The 23,590-nt window shown below is 37.7% G+C and overlaps 1 protein-coding gene across 5 annotated transcripts in view; it reads left to right on the forward strand.

Annotated features, from left to right (window-relative positions):
* Window positions 1-23,590, forward strand: part of LOC136863898 (WD repeat-containing protein 89) — a 429,002-nt gene that overhangs the window by 210,206 nt on the left and 195,206 nt on the right. For 3 of the 5 annotated variants that reach the window (XM_067140308.2, XM_067140306.2, XM_067140305.2), the window contains exon 6: window positions 9,547-9,678. The exons of 1 other annotated variant lie outside the window; for it this stretch is intronic. In XM_067140308.2, coding sequence (XP_066996409.2) covers window positions 9,547-9,678 — 132 coding nt within the window. The remainder of the gene's footprint in view (window positions 1-9,546; window positions 9,679-23,590) is intronic. One more of the 5 variants, XM_067140307.2, reaches the window with a different exon arrangement.

Raw genomic sequence — 23,590 nt, forward strand, 5'->3', positions numbered from 1 at the left:
AAAATTCCTTTCACATCCAGATCATAGCAAACTGCATTGAGGAGTTAATGAATATTTAGCACGCAACGCACCATCACTCACTGAATATTACCATTTACCACTACATAACATTGTTCTGTAAGGAATCTTCACACTGTAAAGCACTGAATCTTCATACTGACTGTTCACTAACGAATAGCCCTGTTGATTAGACCGAATGCACAGAATATACTGTAATATACTGCCTTCTTGCCTCTCGCCTATATAGTGGAAAGACTTATTTTCTGGAGGGGGAATCAGTCCACGCCCCCTTGTCACACATCGCTCCTCTGGCAGGTGTATTTACACTTTGAATTTGGTATCAAATTAAAGCCTGTACATCCCGCTTTCCACTGATCAGTTTTCGTTTCGAATCCTTCACGGTTTTGACTGTAATCATCAGAGTGTCAGTATCAATTCCCAGTAGGTGGAGCCTGACTCCCGGGGATTTTTCAGTTTTCCTGGTCCTGTCAGGGCCGGGCATCTGGTTTTACTCACTTCAAGATATTCACGACCTGCGCACTTCCCATTATTCTTATTATGTAGAATGGTTCTCTGGATGATAAATCCACATAAAATCTCCTCATTCATCGAAGCTATAATTCGAAATTTACTGTCAAGTATTTCCGAGTTATTAATGTTAATACCCTCGAAACAGCTGCCAGATACACATTGGTGCCACCAGATATTTAGGGGAATACATGGGGTGATATCGTCTCGTATGTTGAGGCTGTTTCGTGACCTCACCCCTCAGTCATGTGACATCTTGCTTGCTCCAGCTCTCTCCCTCAGATAGAGAGCGAGCTCCACTTATGGGTGCGACTCTATAGGCAGCGGCTCGAGACCCGGGACCATCAAGAACATCCTCGTTTGACGGCTATTGAACTTAGAACCTCGCGGAAAATGGCATATTCTCTATACAGGATGCCTCTATGTACATATGACGATGTCATGAACGGTTACAATACGGCACCAGTATTGTAATTAGGATATGTCTGAACTTAGTTCAAACTTACTGTAGTGTACTGTACATTAGTATACAAGTAATATCTTATTAGAATTTAGCATTTGCCGGGCTGAGTGGCTCAGACGGTTAAGGCGCTGGCCTTCTGACACCAACGTGGCAGGTTCGATCCTGGCTCAGTCCGGTGGTATTTGAAGGTGCTCAAATACGACAGCCTCGTGTCGGTAGATTTACTGGCACGTAAAAGAACTCCTGCGGGACTAAATTCTGGTACCTCGGCGTCTCCGAAGACCGTAAAAGTAGTTAGTGGGATGTAAAGCAAATAACATTAATGAATTAGAATTTAGCATGCTTATTTTATTATTGTAAAACATTTGTGTAGTACCGGTATAGTAGAGGTACAAATTCCTATAATTTTGTTAAATACCACCTATTCAGTACATTAATAACGTAATAAAAACTTACATATTTATTAAGTTGTTAATATGGTACATGTTTCGCTCCTTTTTCGTGAGCATCATCAGTTAATTATCATTTACTTAAGGTTATATAAGATCGTGAATCTATTCTATTGGATTAAATTATGCCTCCCCTGTGAACCATGTGACCTTGCCACGGTGGGGAGGCTTGCGTGTCCCAATGAAGCAGATAGCCGAGCCGCAGGTGCAACCATATCGGATGGGTATCTATTGAGAGACCAGACTAAGGAATGGTTCATCGAAAGGGGGTAGCAGACTTTTGGAAGCTGCAAGGGTGGCAGTCTGGATGATTGACTGATGTGGCCTTGTAATAATACTCAACATGGCTTAGCCGTGTTGATAATGTTGATACTCCTACACGGCTTAAAGCAACGGGAAACTACAGCTGTAACTAACTCCCGAGGACATGCAGCTCTCTCTGTATGAATGATGTTCTGATGATGGCTTCCTCCCGGGTAAAATATTCCGGAGGAAAACTAGTCCTCCATTCGGATCTCCGGGTGGAGACTACACGAGAGGGGGTGATCATCAGGAAGATGGATACTGACATTCTGCGGATCGGAGCGTGGAATGTTAGAAGTTTGAATCGTTGTGGTAGGTTAGAGAATCTGAAAAGGGAGATGGATAGACTAAGGACAAACTGGGGCAAATATTCATTTATGGGAAGGGGAGGTAGGGATTGGAATAACTTACCAAGGGAAACGTTCAATAAATTTCCAATTTCTTTGAAATCATTTAGGAAAAGGCTAGGAAAACAACAGATAGGGAATCTGCCACCTGGGCGACTGCCCTAAATGCAGATCAGTATTGATTGATTGATTGATTGATTGATTGATTGATTGATTGATTGACGGTTGTTCAGGAATTTGATCATTGCGATTCATCATCTGTCAGGATTGTGGAAAAATGGTTTACTTCTGCCACCTTGGTCGGAAATTTGGCGTTCGTATCTGTTACGGAGTTATCCGTGGTAGTTAGAGGTGAAAGAAGGTGCTGGGATGAACAGGTCTCAATCTACAAAATTAAAGTTAATTTAAAATTTAACAAGGTTATATTTCCTTTTTAAGATCAAGAAATAACAAATATAACAGATACTTAGTAGCCTAGCAACAAATCGAGAATGTACAATTACAGTGATTACAGGATTTGGGCTCCGAGAGCCAGACACACAATTCTTGAGCTATAAGCCCAACTTGACACGTATACGAGATTCAACAAAGGGGCAGAATACCCCAATCATGCCCAGGAGCTCTTGCTCCCAATTACACAGTAAAGCCTCCTCGAGGCACGCAGAAACAAATTTTTTGGGAAGAGCAACCCGCTCTCAAAGTTCCAGCTTATCAAAGGCCACACCAAACTCCACCTTCAAGCTGACCTCCGAGCACATGAAAACAGGGGTAAAAATACCCAACCTACTGAGGCCTACTCAATAAAGAAATAGGACAATTACATGGCCTCCAAAATACCAACTTGAGGGGAGGCAAAACTGCACTCCTAATACATTTTATTTAAAACCTATTTGGCACTAGGCCGCATATGCAAGGGCTAATCCCATACTAAAGAGGTGACACGATAGGAAAACTTATTACATTACGAAACGAAGAAAAATGGTTGAGAAAACGTAGTCGCCTCAAACACAATATGAAAGGGAGCTCGAGAGGGTTAGGCACTCTCTATCCCAATTTGTAGTTTAAAGAGACTGAATTTATACCAAGAGTCTTTTACATTTTAGAGGAAAGTTACATGGTAAGAGGTATCGAACCTGCCCCGAGAGTTAAACTGCTGATCTAGCAAGAAAAGAAGTTATCAAAAGGCCATTACCTTATTGAAGAACTGCTGCCCGACGAAAGAGGCGCTTCCCGCCCCCTGCTACATAATTTACACAATGATAGATGTTACTGAAGTGGCGCAGAGACCCGAAAATCAGCAGTTTATATACCCTCGCGGAACATTCGAGACCTTTCATGAATGATAACACCCGCCCACAAGCATTTTATTGGACGGCCAAAAGATTACAAGTCAAAACTGAAGGAGACATCTAGGATTGGTGGAAAATTAATTACAAAAATTTATGATTGGCCAATTTCAAAACTGGCGGAAAGAAAGGGTTAACGTTGCCTACTTAAAAAAAGGCAGAAAGAAATTTAATAAAGAACAAACTTATAAATACTAAATTTCTTCAAAAAAAGGTTCCTACACTTCGCACTAGAGTGCACAATTGTAGTTCATAAGAGGTGCCATCTAGAAGAGAATGTTCACACTTCTTGCTACAGGGAAAACAAAAATACATCGAAAACGACACAGTTCAGAACACTTCAAAATTTACAAGTAGGGACATCTTCTGAGAAACTTGAGACTTAACACGGTAGTTAAAGTTCAGGCTTCCTCCAGTAGAGGAGTTTCAACTGGCGCAAAGTTTGAATTAGCGGCGCGGAGGTGTACCGCCCGGTACAGTATCATCGAATTTCGGTGTGATACCAAGGGCAATCACAATGTCTTGAAACTGTGGGGCTTCCAATAAGTGACACGTTTGATATTGTGAAGAACATTGAGTGTGATTTAAAGAAAGGGAAGGGTGAAGTGGCTGAAAAAATTCAGAAAAACTGCAAAGAGTGCTGTTCTTAAATTAAGGTTATTCTATGCTTTGCAAGATAAATGACATTCTTTGTGGGCATCATACAACATTTGGCGATTTTTCAGCAGCAGTTTTCTCCGAAGGACATAACCTTGTTCTAATTTGCCCCCATGACATCATGTGACATCGAGCGGAGTTTCTCCAGGTACAGAAACATTCTGACTACCGTACCGAAGGTTCGAGTTCGACAATTTGAAAATGCACATGATCATCTAGTGCAATTTCATTGCTGGAAAGAAAGGTTGGATATTTACATCATCATTTTTATAGAAATTTGTCGATTCAGAACTAACTTAGTTAAGTACTTAATTTGTCGATTCAGAACTAGTTAAGTACTTCCTTTTTCAGGATACGTGTGCTGCCATATCTGAAGATAATAAATAACTTTGTGATTAACAGAAATTGAATGTAACAAACAAAACTGACAAATGTTAATTCATAGGCCTAAATTAATCAATTACAATGTGAGGTAATATTTTTTCGTTTTTCCGTCATATATTAAGGATATTTGGGTCATATTTGCTTGCACATTTTGAAGATTTTTAGGTCATTAAAATCCATCCCTTGTTATCTCTCTAAAGCCACCACAGTTTTGGTCAGAAAACCCAACTCAAAAACCAATTTACTCATGCAAAAGTAATCGCAGATACACGAAGTATAGCCATGTAGTAGGCAGCTTGTCAGAGAAGTCAGCTACAGAGGTGTAAGACATTTTATCATCACCGCCAGTTGCCGATAAGTATGGTGCTATTAAAAGGGCATTAATTGAACGTGTGTCGTGTTCGGAGGCGAAAAGACTAGAAAAACTGCTTCGAACAGAGGAACTCGGAGACACACTCCATCACAAATACTCCGCCACCTGAAAACATTAGCCGGTTCGACAATGTCAGAAGATGTGCTCAATACCATCTGGATGTCCCTGCCTTCTGATATACAGAAAATTCTTAGTGTCAGAAGGCAATTTTGATTCATTAGCGAAGATTGTTGACAGGCTAATTGAACTGTATCCCTCGACACCTACGAACTCCTTAATGGCATCCACTTCCGAGACTGCAAATATTGCATCATTACAAACTCAAATTAGTGAATTGTCAAAGTTAGTTACTGCAATGTCGACTTAAATATTCATCTTCACGACTGACTTCAACCAACAGAGATGTTTGCTGCTATCTTAACAAATTCGGGTCTAAAGCTCGGCAATGTTGTACCCCATGCACACTCGAAATCAATTCTGGGAACTGATCCCATGCATACAAGCCGCCGTCTTTTCATTATCGACCCAATATCTAAAGTGGCCTTCCTTATTGACACCGAAGCTGATGTTCCTGTTTTTCTTGCAACTCGTCTTCCTCGTCGTGCAGAGGACTTCAAATCAAATCAAAATCTCTTTATTTGCAAATGAGATGTCTACCTCGGTGGCAAATGGTACACTAAAATACATTATTGTCAAGCACTAAATATTAAATTAACAAGAGACGAAAATTTTCCTATAATACAATATTATACAATTTACGCTAACAATGTTTTCTATTAAACACACAGCTCATCCTTAACCCCTTCAGTCCCGAATTTTTCTGATTAGAAAGAAAAATTATTTCTGACTGGATTTTGATTTTAGGTCATACTGGGGATGTACTTACAAAATTTGGTTGATGAGAGACCTCCCGTTACAAAAATATATCATGTACAGTATACTGTACATTTGGTCTCAAGTGTTGCTGAATCCTAAACTTTTACCTTGGGGTGGTAACCTTCTTAGGAGAGGATATGGAGGTATGCAATGTTTCTACTGTACTAAATAGTAAGCCATACATTCCTATAGAACTGAAATTATCTATTCTTGAGTTATTTTCATTGTTTACAGATAATTACTTACAAATATTCAGAAAAAATGCTTCATAACAATTCACATTCATTTCATTGCTTATGAAAGGCTACAAAGCAGTTCCTGTTCCTATTTATACAAAGATATACTCTACGTTTTCTGCAGATAATGTGTGATCGCTAGGTGGAATTCATTTTCTTGCATCGAGTTGGTTCTTTGTTGCCATCATGTTCTGGTAAGTGATCAACACTATCCATCTGCACTTCCCTCAATGGTCTCCTCTCAGTTGTTGTTTTTTATTAGTTGAAGGTGATGTTACAGGGCTTGTAGATGGCCTTCCTCTTTTGATACCCTTGAATAGGTTACCAACCTTCACAAAAGCTTCAGCTACCCTAAGCCTGAATATAACAAATCCATTATCTCCTTCTGCGCCAACCCAGCATTTCGAGCATCTTGTCTGTACTCCAGCACTCAGAGAAAACAAATATTTATGCACTTCAGAAAGGCATGACATTCAAGCCAACTACACCTGAGGAAATTAATTAAAGTATTGTTTGGTATGCACATTGTTATGGGAGCAGAATATCAGACCTCTGTGTCAGGAAAATATCTTCAACTGAAAGTTCATCATCTCCAGAAGCACCCATAGTATATCCTTTGCCACTTCCCTCGGTTGGGCTGCTTACAGATATCATCTCAACATCAGCTCCTGAAGCATATCGTAAAATAAAGCTATATTTTAATAATTATTAGCTAAAAAGTTGGGCAACTCAGTTTGCCATAAGAGTACTGGAGTTTCATAATATTGAATGTGATAGTGTACCAATGCGCTGTATTTGTGGCTGATGTAGAGTTTGTGGTTCATCCTCATCAACACTGGCTAGTTCCTCCACATCAGACTCATCTCCATTCTCCAACAACTTCAAAATCGTATCAACGTCACTTGGGTTAATTTTCATCCTTCATGTGCCTGAATTTCAACAAAAATATATTTTTAGGGAACTCAGAGAACAAAAACAAAGTTTCTTTTTACATTTCTAAGAGAAAATCTAGAGTATATAACACTTAATCTTCTTCTATACGACTAGAAACTACCAGGTATATAAACAAAACTTTGTGAAAGACAATGAACTCAGTCGCACTATTTGCAACACTTGAGACCCCATGTACAGTATACTGTACATGCTAATATACTTGGATGTTATGAGTTAAGGGATAAGAAGGACTAACTATAATTAGTATGCATAGTCTATTCAAACCTTTCTCTTTAACCTCCAAACAGAAATTTACCCTAAACAATACAAAATGTTAAAATTAAAGAATCAAATTTTTCCACTTACCTCCAACAGCATGCTTGTCTGCCATGTTTGTTGTTTATCTTCATAATTCACTAATGTGTTGGTAGATATCACTTCAACCAACTGAGAAACAAAGACAAAGCATAGAAGTCTCTAGCAAGATAGAGAACTCCTCTATTCACTAATATTTCCTGGTGCTATAAGCTAATGAATTTGATGTACAGTATACTGTACACCTGGACTGAAGGGGTTAATAAATTTTATATTGTTTACAAAATTCTACTTATAATATCTCCTGTACTACTTACAAATATAGTCAACCGATATATAGTATGTGGAATTACTTAAAATGATACTATACAACTGGTATAAGATTAATATTTACATTGCATTTATTAATTTACTGTTTTTTTTTTTTTTTACCCGTTCTGGATCCTAAGTAGCATAACGACCTGCTGCGTCTTAACCAGAGCCCCTTTTGCCACCATTTTTCAGAGTTCCTGAAGGGCCTTCACAGCTACCGTAGCGGTCCCAGGGCCCTCGAAGTCCCCACTGTACTTCACCCCTACAGGCAGTCCCCTACTTTGGCTGTCCAAACTCCTTAGACCAGGGGATGGAATTAATTTATTCACACACAATTTTTAATTTACAATAACCTGCACTGGTGGAATACCCTCTAACACTTCATTTATTTTCTCTGTTGCTGTTTATTCTCTTCTTGAATATCTGTACAGATTTTGGAAAAGGATCAAACACTACCCCTGGTAAACTGTTCCACTCCTTCACACCCTTCCCAATGAATGAAAATTTACCCCAATCGCTTCTGCTAAAATTCCTTCTAATTTTATATTTGTGGTCAGTCCTGCCGATATAATTATTTTCCAACTGAAGCCTCTCACGGATATCTCCCCATGCTTCTTCTCCTGTATAGGCTCTATATAATCTTATAAGTCTAGTTTTCTCCCTTCTCTTACTTAAAGTTTCCCACCCAAGTTCCTTTAACATTTCTGATACACTACTCTTTCTCCTGAAATCCCCTGTTACAAATCTTGCTGCTTTCCTCTGCACACTATTTCTTTTATTAGATATTCTTGGTGAGGATCCCAAACACTGTTTGCATATTCCAATAATGGATGAACCATACTCAAGTAACTTTTTTCTTTTAATTCTTTGTTGCATCCTTTAAGTAGCCTCATAATGACATGTAACGATCTGTATGCTTTCCCAACAATGTCATCAATATGACCCTTCCAGTGCAAATTACTTTCAAATCTCACACCTAAGTATTTGCACTTGCCATCTTTTGGCATAACTACCTCATCCAAAGTATATTCAAATTCAGTTTCAAAGCTCCTGTTTGTAAAAGTTGTAACAGTTGATTTGCCTCCATTAACCTTCATATTATTTTCTTCAACCTATTGGTGGATACTTTCAAGGTCCCTTTGTAATTCTGAACAATCCTCAGTGTTGTTTATTTCCCTATAAACAATTATGTCATCTGCATACAATCTTATTTTTGATGTTATATTGTTCCCTAAATCATTTGCGTATATTAAGAAAAGTAACGGACCGATTATACTACCCTGTGCAATTCCCTTCCAAACTTTCTCTTCCTGAGATACATTATTTCCTACTGTGACTTTCTGAACCCTTGAATTTAGAAATGCTTTTATCCAACGTGTAACCCTTACGTCCAATCCTATTCCCTTCAAATTCTTTAATAATATTCCATGCTTTGGAAAGATCTATGGCTATGCAATCTAACTGACCTCCTGAATCCAACTGATCTGATATGTCCTGCTGAAATCCCACCAGTTGTGCCTCACAAGAAAATTTCTTTCTAAATCCATACTGGCTCCTCATGAACCAATTTTTATCATCACATATCCCTCTGATGTACATTTTTTTGCTGATTTAATGTTTCAGCATTATGTAACTGTCATCAGTTATGGTGGTTCCTCTCCAGTTCCAGCCCAGATCACGTTTTAATCTGAGTCTCCCTCTGCCCTCTTTCCATTAATTTCTAATTTTTTTTTTTTTTTTTTTTTTAAATTCTTTCTTAATGCATGTGTTTAATATTTCCAAACTACTGATGTCTATTTTTCTCTACTTAATCATTTAACCTTGTATATGTCTTCACGATGTTATCATGTTCATTGGGCTCCACTATCTCCATTTTCTCCAGTTGTGTACCGTATTGTTAGGTGGTGTGTCTGTCTGTCTGTCTGTCTGTCTGTCTTATTTCATAGTTTGTTTTGTCACTGTAATGAATGCAAGCTTGTTGCGGAGTAGAAGTGGCAACTTTAGTTATATTCTTTTTTTCATAGGTCAAGTGCCATCCATCAAGTAATGACAGAATTGCTACGGGCTCTACAGATGGACTCATAAACATCTATGATATAAAGAAGAGTTCTGAGGAGGATGCATTTCTATACTGTTTGAACACAGAATCCTTGGTAGTAAGTTAAAAGTTGCGGTGTATGAAGATAATAAATCCTGTTTTATTGTATTTTGTTTTTCCTTCTGTTGTGAGATCTCTGGCATTTTATAACATTTAGATATCTAAAGATCTGTAAATCGCTAGTGCTTTTAAAATATTAATATAAAGCCGAGGAAAATGACACGATAGTCTCACCTTCCCAGCGAACCTTGAGACCTTTACGCGGTGGGGAGGCTTGCGTGTCCCAATGAAGCAGATAGCCGAGCTGCAGGTGCAGCCATACCGGCTGGGTATCTATTGAGAGACCAGACTAACGAATAGTTCATCGAAAGGGCAGTAGCAGCCTTTTGGACTTTGCAATGGCGGCAGTCTAGATGATCATCAGGAAGATGGATACTGACATTGTGCGAGTCAGAGCTTGGAATGTTAGAAGTTTGAATCGTTGTGGTAGGTTAGAGAATCTGAAAAGGGAGATGGATAGACTAAAGTTAGATGTAGTTTGTATAAGAGAAGTAAGTTGGCAGGAAGAGCAGGATTTTTGGTCAGGCGACTGCCGAATTATCAACACAATATCAAACAGGGGAAATGCAGGAGTTAGTTTAATAATGAATAAGCAAATAGGGCAGCGGTTAAGCTACTATGACCAGCTTAGACACCAAAGATAGACACCAAACCAATGCCCATCACAATAGTGCAGGTCTGTATCTATGCCTACTAGTTCAGCGGATGATGAGGAAATCGAAAGAATATATGAAGAGATATAAGATTTAATACAATATGTAAAAGGTGACGAGAGTCTAATTGTGATGGGAGACTGGAATGCAGTGGTAGGCCAAGGAAGAGAAGGTAATACAGTAGGAGAATTTGGATTGGGACAAAGGAATGAAAGAGGAAGTCGGCTGGTTGAATTCTGCACTGATCATAATTTAGTCCTTGCCAATACTTGGTTCAGACACCACAAACGATGGCTGTATGCGTGGACGAGATCTGGAGATACTGGAAGGTATCAAATAGACTTCATTACCATTAGGCAGAGATTCAGAAACCAGGTTTTCGATTGCAAAACTTTCCCAGGAGCAGACGTGGACTCTGACCACAAGTTGTTGGTCATGAAATGTCATCTGAAGTTGAAGAAATTGAAAAAAAGAAAGAATGCAAAAAGACGGGATCTAGACAAGTTGAAAGAAAAGAGTGTGAGGGATTGCTTCAAGGAACATGTTGTACAAGGGCTAAATGTAAAGGCTGAAGGAAACACAGTAGAGGAAGTGTGGATAGTCATGAAAAATGAAGTCAGTAGGATTGCTGAAGAAATGTTAGGAAAGAAGAAAAGATCAAGTAAGAATCAGTGGATAACTCAGGAGATACTAGACCTGATTGATGAACGACAAAAATACAAGAATGCTAGAAATGAAGAGGGCAGAAAAGAATACAGGTGATTAAAAAATGAAGTGGATAGAAAGTGCAAGGTAGCTAAGGAGGAGTGACTGATGGAGACGTTCAAGGATGTATGGTCCTAAGAAAGGTAGATACTGCATACAGGAAAATTAAGGTAACCTTGGAAGAAGGAAATCTAGGTGTATGAATATTAAGAGCTCAGAAGGAAAGCCAATTCTAAGGAAAGAAGAGACAGTAGAAAGATGGCAGGAACATATCGAAGAGTTGTATCAACGTAAGTAAACAGATGAAAGGGTTCTGGAATAAGAAGAGGCTGTTGATGCTGATGAAATTGGAGACCGGTTTTTTTAAATCAGAGTTTGACAGAGCTGTGAGCGACCTAAATAGGAACATGGCACCTGGAATTGATGACATTCTCTCTGAATTACTGACTGCCTTAGGAGAAACCAGCATGACAAGGTTATTCCATTTAGTGTGTAAGATGGATGAGACAGGAGAAGTCCCATGTGATTTTCAGCATAATGTTGTTATACCTATTCCCAAGTAAGTCGGTGCTGACAAGTGTGAAAACTGCCTCACCATTAGTTGATTATCTCATGCCTCTAAAATATTAAGACGTATTATTTACAGAAGAATGGAAAGACAATTTGAAGCTGAGTTGGGTGAAGAACAATTTGGCTTCAGAAGAAATGTAGGAACACGTGAAGCAATCCTGACCTTACATGTGACCTTAGAGGATCAAATCAAGGAGGACAAGCCCATGTAGATCTAGAGCAGGCATTCGATAATGTTGATTGGACCAAGCTATTTAAGATTCTGAAGGTGATTGGGATCAGATACCAAGAACGAACAATTATCTACAATCTGTATAAAAACCAGTCTGCATGGATAAGAATCGAGGACTTTGAAAAGGGAGCAGCAATCCAAAAAGGATTGATGCAAGGTTGCAGCTTGTCCTCCCTCCTTTTCAGTGTTTACAAAGAACGAGCAGTAAAAAAGATAAAAGAGGAATTTGGAAAAGGAATCACAATTCAAGGAAAGGAAGTCAAAACCTTGAGATTTGCTGATGATATTGTTATTTTATTTGACACTGCGGAAGATCTCGAAGCTGCTGAATGGTATGGATGAAGTCTTGGGTAGGGAGAACAAGATGAAAATAAATAAGTCCAAAACAAATGTAATGGAGTGCAGGCGAACGAAGTCAGGTGATGCAGGAAATATTAGATTAGGAAATGAAGTCTTAAAGGAAGTATATGAATATTGTTACTTGGGTAGTAAAATAACTAACAATGACAGAAGTAAGGAGGACATAAAATACAGACTAACAAAAGCAAGGAAGAGCTTTCTTGTATGTATGTTGGGTATTCAGCGCGAAGGCAGGTTTGATCCTCTGCAGGTCCGCCAACAGCTGTCATAAATAGCCTAGGCGTCACTGAAGAGGCGTACTAGGGAAATGAGGAGTGAGGTGGTTTCTCGTTGCTTTCCTCACCGAGCCAGCCACTGCTATTACATATCAGTCTGCCAACCCCACTGAAATGCATGCACCAACCAACCCTATGAGCGATATTTTCACACCATTCATAACAGGGACTGGCTGCATAAGCAATGGTATTACTAGCATCACTCATACCTCAGTCACGTTCATATTGTCAAAGCCAAGGATGAGACTGAGACAGGTCAATGTTCTAGCCCATACCAGAAGACATAGTGCACTGTAAACACTACAACTCGCCAGCAAAGGCTTTCTTAAGAAAAGAAATTTGCTCACTTCAAACATTGGTATAGGAATTAAAAAGATGTTTTTGAAGACTTTCGTGTGGAGCGGGGCATTGTATGGAAGTGAAACATGGACGATAACTAGTTCAGAAAGAAAGAGAATAGAAGCTTTCAAAATATGGTGTTACAGAGGATTGCTGAACATGAGACAGATAGTTCGAATCACGAATGAGGAGATACTGAATCAAATTGGTGAGAGGGAATCAATTTGGCTAAATTTGATGAGAAGAAGAGACAGAATGATAGGGCACATCTTAAGACACCCAGGACTTGTTCAGTTGGATTTTGAAGGAAGTGTAGGCAGGGATAGACCAAGGTATGAATATGACAAGCAGATTAGAGCAGATGTAGGATGAAATATTTACAAAGAAATGAAAATGTTAGCTGAGGATAGGGTGGCATGGAGCGCTGCATCGAACGACGACAACAACAACAACAACAGTCTCACAAAAGAATACTGTTTGACAGCTATCATTTCAAATTCCATGTCAAGGCAGTTGAGATGATACAGCTTGTAGGCCAAGTATGTATTAGTGAGTGTGTGTTCTGGGAGAGATACGCAGCAAAGCAAAAAATATATAGTACTCATCTCAGTACTGGCCAGGAAGACCCTTGAAGTGGTGGGAAGGAAAGGCTTCCATTATCCTTAACCTCGGCTTGACGCAAGTGTGATAGCCAGTTATAACGTGAAAACAATTTTCTCTCACCCATGGGTAACTATTGCAGATATCGAGCTCAAATAATTATTAATATTTTTACGATTATTATTATTATTATTATTATTATTATTATTATTATTATTATTATTATTATTACATCATGTATACATGTGATATGATTGCATTGTTTTTGAGGTTATGGTTTGAAATGTGCACTGTGCACTGTATATACACATTTATATCAGTTTAGTTAATGTAAATACCTGTCAATTAATTTTATAATTTATTCCTACCTGCATATATAAATTGTAGTTCATAATTGTGAAAGACACTGTAACTTCCAGAATAGTATAGGCATGAGAACGATTGAGAATATTCCATACATTGTAATCTGTGTATTATGCACTCTCGAGTTTTCGAGAAGATATATTTTTGTAAGGTAACTTTCTAGACGCCTGGCCAGGCACATATAAAAGAGGCCGATCTTGACGGTAAAAGTTAGTTATGATTTGGAAGTTCCGGGTTGAAGAGTCATGGTGTAGCAAGGTTATACTTGTGACCACATGGACGACATTCTTTTAAGCAGTCAACTGTTCTATTTGTATTTCAGTGTTGTCATCTCGATGTGCAGCGATTGGCAGTTGTCTTTAAATGGCGGTTTGTGATGTGAATGTTTTGGTTTTGACAACAGTGATTAAGGTTGTGTGTGTGTTTTGTAAATACATGTGAATAAAATAATTGTACCAACTGACAGCATCTCGTGTGTGTCTTTGTGGATACGTTAGGCTCTTAGTGGGATAGAGTTGTTGTTAGCTCTTTGCTCGGACACCTTTGTGCCCAGGAATTACCCAAGAAATATACAGGAACTGCTAAAAATGCAGAATGTATGCACAATTCAACAGATGTAAAATGTGTATTGTTGTCCAAGTTGAATTGAATTATTGTTACGTTATGCAATATGTATGCTTTTACTTTACAAAGGAAATTTACTACGCCCTCCTGTTCAATACATACATATCGCCATCTTTAGATGTTGTAATATTGGTCATACATGTTTCAGCTCATTAGAGCCATTTTCAGTAAGGAAAGGTTAATATTTTCATAATTGATGATAAAAGAATATGTTAAAATAGAATGAAGAAAAGAATGTAAAACATTTAAGAGATGATGGAATTAAAACAATAAGTAATTATAGCGATGTTGTGGGCCTCTTAGTCTAAATGTGCAGTACGTTGCAATTGAAAACTAGGACGAATACACTGTGTTAAAATTGAAAATAACAGTCTGTTTGTGTTTAGTCCATTTGTGCCACGACCAACTACATCAGAAACACAAGACACCCTCAGGGGTGATCAGTTAGGGATTGACATGTTCCAAAAAAATTGGTGTGTATCAAAGGAAATGGGCAGATATCGGCAAATAACGAATCTTCAAGTACAAATCAGTGGTAGATAATTTATTAGAAATGTTACATCATCCTGAGAACTATGATTATGAACAATGATCACTACAGTTTTAAATGTTACTCTGAATCCTGATGTACATCAAAAAAAATTTTTTTAAATGGGATGGTACATGTGAATAAATTCGTACTAATTCTGATAAAATTTTAAGTTAAACATCAATTTCGTTTTTTGTGACTGTTAAATTTTATCTGTTAAGAGAATGATGCTCGTGCGCATATCAAAACTTTGCCGGAAAATCTGGAACAAGATTTTAAATGTTTAAGTTACGACTGGTCAAAATACAGGATGAAGTGAAATTCGCGCACTCGGGCTCCGAGTATATCCGGTAGAAATAGGACGTTGAAGAGTGGCAATCTGGCAACACTCTAACCACATGTAGGGTAACTACCTCTGTCAGCACATATCAGTCGCGCAGTACAGTTCGTGCAGTGGATAGAGTTTTGGGTTAGCATGCAGGAGGTCGAGGGGTCGATCCTGGATTGAGGCGTATGTTTTTTATTTCATAATGTAGTCCAGGTTGTATGGTATCTGGCATCTTAATCGTCAACAGCGATTGCAGTGGGTCCTCTAGAACCAATTTTTAGATGCCACAATCCTAGAAATAGATGGAACAATGGTTTTCATTGGTCAGTTTTGAAAGACTCCCATTTCACGTCGTGGCCTTGAATTTATCCGCTATTTATTTACATTTACGAAGTAAGACACATACGCCTCAACCCAGGATCGACCCCTCGACCTCCTGTATGCTACCCCAATACTCTATCCACTCCACCAACTGTACAGCATGGCTGATACGTGCTGACAGAGGTAGTTACTCTACCTGTGGTTACAGTGTTGCCAGATTGCCATTCTTCAATGTCCTTTTTCTGCTAGATATACTCGCAGGATGAACTTTTGTGAGAGACATTTTTGATTGCTGGCATGTGAGGAGTCGCGATGCGACGCCTGAGTACGCGAATTTTGCTTCACTCTGTGTAAATAAACCAAAATACAAAAATTTTAAATTTAAGTTCCACTTAATAATGCTTGATTATACGTCCCTCAATTTTAACTCAACATTTTAATTATCTGTTTAGCGTAACCTCAGAATACACGTAACTTCACGTGGCAAAGGTAAAAATTAAAATAAATACTTAACCATGTGTAATGACCTTGACACAACGCCGAAACTTAAGGCAACGATGGTGACACACACATCAATAAATTATAATAAAATAAAAATCACTCAATCTGTGGAAGAAAAAAAATTTAAAATATGCAAGTAATAAATCTCCCATTACTATCATCTACCAAGGAATGAAATGCAATCAACTACGACTAGAAAATACTATTTTACAAATCAACAACACGTGTGGGCATGTGTTCCATCCACTTTATTGGATATGACCTGAAACACAGTAATCAATCCAGGGGACATGGTTTGGGTAATGGTGACAAGGTTACCAGTAACTACATCGAACACAAGTCGACGAAAATCTATCGAATATTGAGGAGTTGAGCAGTCTCGTACAGCTACAATTTAATATCATTGTGATGTAGCTCATCAAGTGTAACAAGAGGCTCTAATAATCTCATACCCTCAAATTTATTTTATAAGAAGACATGTGGTTTAACTTGTGGTTCGATAATATTCTGTGAAGAGGCTACAGTCTATGGTTCTTTCATAGAAAACAACCAGCCGCATACATATAAAATGACGATAAATTATCTCTAAATATTCATTCATAATTATACACAACATCACAGAAAATAGAATACATGTGCTTAGGGCCATAATGACACGAAGATTCGTCCTCAAATAGCATATAAAATTATCATAATCCAATACATCATCTCTCCACATGGCACAGTGTGAGCAATGTTCCTGAGTCGCTGACTAACTTTTGAAACATATTAATCTGCATTTAACTTAAAAATCTGAATATCTGCATTTTAAATAGAAAATCTGAAAATTAATATTCATTATATAAAATACACACTCGTCGAACCTTGTACTCACACTTGCTTGTTACCTGCTTACTTACACATACGTTATTTGAAGGGCGCCAGCTGTCACTCAGTACAGCAATAATAGAATGAGACTCTTGACTATCTCTAGGGTGTGGGGTAATAAGCTTACTTTTGACAACATACCATATAAGTTCTGGGAAAAGGAGATTGGCGTTCGGTTTCCCTATTAATTTTAAGGTTAAGATATTTTACTGTTAATGAAATAAAACTATGAATTTGTTTGATAGAACAATATATATTCTTTAAATAATATATCAAAAAATAGTGAGTCTTGTTGCGATAAAACAGATGAGAATATGAAATTAAGACATTGCAACTGAAAGAAACTAGGCATGAATTTGAATTCTTCTTGACCGGACATTTAACAATTTATACGAAATATTTCCCTCACTGATTCACTTGACTGTACCTTTAACACTTTGAGTGTAATTACGACGTAATCCATTGCTCTGGTGTTTACTGTAGATGTGTCACGCCTAACGTGGTGATACATCCTTGAGACTGCTTCTTCTCCATATCATCTGACTTCTTTGTAAGTCAATATGGTATGACCTCTTGGCAGGTCCAGGGTTGCCCTCTCTGACTCCTTGGTAAGCCTTGCGTCCGCGTCTTCCACTAAGTGACGGACCAACCATTTGGTCTCACTCTCTCAATGACCAATAATGGCTCACTGAGTCTTCACCATCTCTCGTTCACACTGGTTGACTGACCAACTAAGGCCTCTTGATCTAGTAGACTACTTCACTGTACTGCATCCGTATAAGTAATGACTGACGCTACAATGTGCATCCACCTTATATAGACGTTGGTTGACACAACTACGTAATCTCCAGAAATAACAATGACATACTCCCACCTACGCGACAGATATTGCATCCAGTGGTGAAATAGCCCCGCGGCGACTGAGTCCGTGCGCGCATATCTAAATAAATACAATGCCGTAGCCATGGCGCGGCGATGACTTGGCAGAATCTCCACTGGTATAGCAATATAACAACGTCACTTCCAATCTCTGATATATACAACAATTCTCACTGTACAGGTGTTTAATGATAATCTACACATACGTATATATGCATACATCTAAGTGCAATCTTGCAAGCAACAGGCAATTGCAAAATCGAATTGAATAAAATGGATAATTACAATAATAGTAACAATATCACAGATAACATAATAATAATACTGACATAATAATAATAATGATAATAATAATAATAATAATAATAATAATATTAATAATAAAATACAGATAAAATCATACAATAATAAAAAATACAGATATCATCTTTGTAACGAGATTTGAACCGTTACAATTCGCCTCCCTCATAAATAAATCGAAGAACAAAGAATCGATTGATTTATGAACAAAATTATATATATATATATAAAACACTGACACATATAAACACTTTAAATGAGTATACAACAATAATTTTCTTTTTCAACATCCATACATTTTATAAAATATCACAAATGTGAGAATTCTTCTCGCACATTGCCATCGTAGATAACTGTTCAGTGTCCCATTCTCTTTTTCTCTCATACAAATCACAAGGGTAAAGCACTCAATTTAACACACACAAATAATTTTCAATCAATATACAACATTCTTCTTTTTTTTTTAACATATCAAAACTTTTTGTGAAATATCACTTATATGAGAACTGTTCTCGCATATTGTTATCGCAGATAACTGTCCAATGTCCTGTTCTCCGTTTTTTTTTTTTCACACAGTACATGACAATGTAGCACTTATTCTTCCAATACACCAATACGACACTTGGTTCACACGCATATCGCAGATGTTAGTTTTATTTTGCCAGTTTCTCACAAAATTTAATCATCTTACTCTTATTTCAACAAATCTCACGTGAAATACTTCTTTACATATATAATACTATAAATACCGACAATATCCCCTTCCTGAATTCATAAGAATATGCACACTTCCCGATACGGTTCACAATAGTGAAATACCCCTGATATAAAAAAATAACTTCAACATATTACCCGCCTCTGCAGATGATGAAATGGAACTCTGAGTAGCACTCCGTCACTCAAACTGAATCAATTTTGCCCTTGTAAACTTACATATCTCAAGAAATCACATCCTACTTGGCAACAATAATTAAAAGAATCAATACTATGGCTACAAGATGGTTCAATTATTCCGTAATCCAGCATAATGTTTATTTGTTCTTAGACGTCACTAGCATTTTTAAGTTGAATGGGGTACTTACCTCCCACAAACGATCAATGGTCATTTACTACAAATTTATGTTCATATACGTGTTCTTCCTCACTTACCACTAAATACATCTCGATGCTTACCTAACATCGAACACAATTACTCCTCCTGTAATTCACCCAAATTAGCTCACGTCACTGCCTCATACCGACTATCCCTCGGATACTGGTCGTTATAGACACGTAACACACCCAACAAAACATTTCCTCTCACTAGGAACAACTTCACTTACCTCTCATATATTTCAAAGAACACACGTCACCAACACACTTACCTCAGACCATCATAATTAACACGTACTTCTTTGCTAGATTACTCCCAGAACAAACACACACTACCTAAATTAAAGTCTACTCTACTTCCATGATTTGCAACCAAGTCAGCTCCTAAAACAACTGAATACACAAGCTTCGGTACAACAAGGCGTGGCTGAAACTTACAATTATCTTCAATTATGAATGGTACCGCTATCAACTTATTTACTCACTTTGACTTACCCAACGGCTGTTATAAGATCTGATAGTACCTTCTTCATATCACAATTTCCATCATCGACTACCTCACTGCTTACAGTATATTCTCAGCATTACAAGTACTTACATCACTTACCAGAATACTTCTTACGTCTAACTTACTGCTACCATTAATTACTTCATTATCTACGACTACGTCATTACTTAAATATCTCACTTAACATTACTTAGGTCACAATAACACTACTCTTAACTCTACTTTCACTACATAACTACTTATACTAAATACCTGTTCATCTACTACCTTCAGCCTGTCCACAGAACTTACCCGATTCCCTGTGAATCTGAAATACTCTGACTCGATAACGACACCTTGATAACATTCATATTCAGACTATCATAGAGTCTCTGATAACTCAAATCCGTACGCCTCCCATCTTCTGATTCTCTCTGATTACTCCTCTGACCTTCTCTCTCATAACTCAGATACACACGCCTCCCATCTTCCGATTCTCTCTGATTACTCTTCTGACCTTCTCTCTCATAACTCAAATACATACGCCTCCCATCTTCCGATTCTCTCTGATTACTCTTCTGACCTTCTCTCTCATAACTCAAATACATACGCCTCCCATCTTCCGATTCTCTCTGATTACTCTTCTGATCCTCTCTCTCACAACTCAAATCCATACGCCTCCCATCTTCTGACCACTATCACCATCAACACAACTATTAATCCTCTGCGGATCATGATCACCCCCTCTCTTCTGATACACGGCTAACATTTTCCCCCTTCTCTCTACAATATTACTTTCCCTAGACATCATGCGCTCTCTCTCGCGCGCGCGCGCCCTTGCACACATTCTTCCCAAAGCCTATCAATGAACACTTTAAACTCTCCTAAATTAGACATATTATTCCAGTACACTCGAAACCTTATTCTACTTTCACCGATAAAAACATTCGACAAAATCTCCAACACATATTCCCATTCAATAACATTATTCCTCAACTTACTTGCAAATCTTTTCTCAACTATTTTCACAAACTCTATAGGATTAAACTGTTTTCCAGAAAACTTGGTTAAATCACGATCCCTACTGAACAAACCACTCGCTATTACCACTTCTCTCGCCATCTCACCTGTACCTTCTTGCCGTATCACTTCCTGGCAACTCAAAATTTCTTCTTCTTCTTCTGCTTCCGCTGCTCTCTCAGAATTCTCTTCCACTATTCTCACGTCTTCCTGCAATTCTTCCTCTCTCCCTCTCTCTCTCACCTGCTGTGATAGCATTTCCTGTTCGTTCCGTAGTTCAGTGACCTCCACAAGTTTGCTTTCAATTTGCTCATTTCTACTAATCTGTTCCCTCGTATCTTCCCCAGCTGCATTGTAACTCTTGTCCAATCTTTTCTCGACTACGTCATGAATTTCTTCCCGATTACTAGAACTTTTGTCACTTAATTCTACGACATTCTCTGTACATATTTCTTTGACTTGCTCGGTCTGAATATGAATATTGCTCCGATTCAACTTCATTTCACCTTCTCTAAGGTCAACACACTCTTTGTTTAACTTATTTTCTAACTTAGATATTTGACTAGTTACCTCTACTATCTTAGTATCTATTTTATAATTTAGTGATTCACTTAAAGCATCTATTTTCTCATTGGTCACATTAAAATTTTCTTTATTACTGCCAATTAATTCTTCCATTTGTTTCTTATTATTTTCATTACTAATACCAATCATTTGTTCCATTTTATTACTTAGAGAGTTAATCTGTTTATTACAATTTTCATTATTAGTACTAATTACTTCTTTCATCTCTTTAATATTTTCCTCCATACGTTTCTGACTATTTTCACTACTACTAGTCATTTTCTTACAGTTTTCATTGTTGAGCTCGGTCATTTTGGCCATCAGCAAGTTAAAATGTTGTAAGGTCATTGCCCCTGAAACTTCCTTTTGAGTTTCAGTGTGCTTCTCAATTTCTGCACTTTTCTGAATTACCTCAGAAGCTTCCATCGTCTTCACCTGCTCCCTACTCTGAATTTCACCTTGGATGTCCGCCGAAGCAATGACCTCATCGTCACATGACTTGTTATTGTCTTCCTTGTCCATCTTTGGTTCACTAGTGATAGTACGCGATCTCAAATTAATTTCCCTCTTCAAATCCCTTGACATATCCCCAAAATGCAAATATATATCACAAAATTACACTCCTCAAATTTACCGGTAATGATTTCCGTTGGCTTAACTGTGCATACTCTTCCCAAAATGAACCTATGATATGCTGTCATTCAGACCAAGACGTTGCGTCGACACATTGTGAGCAATGTTCCTGAGTCGCTGACTAACTTTTGAAACATATTAATCTGCATTTAACTTAAAAATCTGAATATCTGCATTTTAAATAGAAAATCTGAAAATTAATATTCATTATATAAAATACACACTCGTCGAACCTTGTACTCACACTTGCTTGTTACCTGCTTACTTACACATACGTTATTTGAAGGGCGCCAGCTGTCACTCAGTACAGCAATAATAGAATGAGACTCTTGACTATCTCTAGGGTGTGGGGTAATAAGCTTACTTTTGACAACATACCATATAAGTTCTGGGAAAAGGAGATTGGCGTTCACTTTCCCCATTAATTTTGAGGTTAAGATATTTTACTGTTAATGAAATAAAACTATGAATTCGTTTGATAGAACAATATATATTCTTTAAATAATATATCAAAAAATAGTGAGTCTTGTTGCGATAAAACAGATGAGAATATGAAATTAAGACATTGCAACTGAAAGAAACTAGGCATGAATTTGAATTCTTCTTGACCGGACATTTAACAATTTATACAAAATATTTCCCTCACTGATTCACTTGACTGTACCTTTAACACTTTGAGTGTAATTACGACGTAATCCATTGCTCTGGTGTTTACTGTAGATGTGTCACGCCTAACGTGGTGATACATCCTTGAGACTGCTTCTTCTCCATATCATCTGACTTCTTTGTAAGTCAATATGGTATGACCTCTTGGCAGGTCCAGGGTTGCCCTCTCTGACTCCTTGGTAAGCCTTGCGTCCGCGTCTTCCACTAAGTGACGGACCAACCATTTGGTCTCACTCTCTCAATGACCAATAATGGCTCACTGAGTCTTCACCATCTCTCGTTCACACTGGTTGACTGACCAACTAAGGCCTCTTGATCTAGTAGACTACTTCACTGTACTGCATCCGTATAAGTAATGACTGACGCTACAATGTGCATCCACCTTATATAGACGTTGGTTGACACAACTACGTAATCTCCAGAAATAACAATGACATACTCCCACCTACGCGACAGATATTACATCCAGTGGTGAAATAGCCCCGCGGCGACTGAGTCCGTGCGCGCATATCTAAATAAATACAATGCCGTAGCCATGGCGCGGCGATGACTTGGCAGAATCTCCACTGGTATAGCAATATAACAACGTCACTTCCAATCTCTGATATATACAACAATTCTCACTGTACAGGTGTTTAATTATAATCTACACATACGTATATATGCATACATCTAAGTGCAATCTTGCAAGCAACAGGCAATTGCAAAATCGAATTGAATAAAACGGATAATTACAATAATAGTAACAATATCACAGATAACATAATAATAATAATACTGACATAATAATAATAATGATAATAATAACAATAATAATAATAATAATAATAATAATAATAAAAATAATAATAATAATAAAATACAGATGAAATCATACAATAATAAAAAATACAGATATCATCTTGTAACGAGATTTGAACCGTTACAACAGTGTGAGAGGAAAGTATCAATATAATTCGCAAAATCCGTCCAAAATATGATGGGTAAAATTACATAAATTAC

The sequence above is a fragment of the Anabrus simplex genome, chromosome 2, assembly GCF_040414725.1.
Source record: "Anabrus simplex isolate iqAnaSimp1 chromosome 2, ASM4041472v1, whole genome shotgun sequence".
Lineage (NCBI taxonomy): Eukaryota > Metazoa > Arthropoda > Insecta > Orthoptera > Tettigoniidae > Anabrus > Anabrus simplex.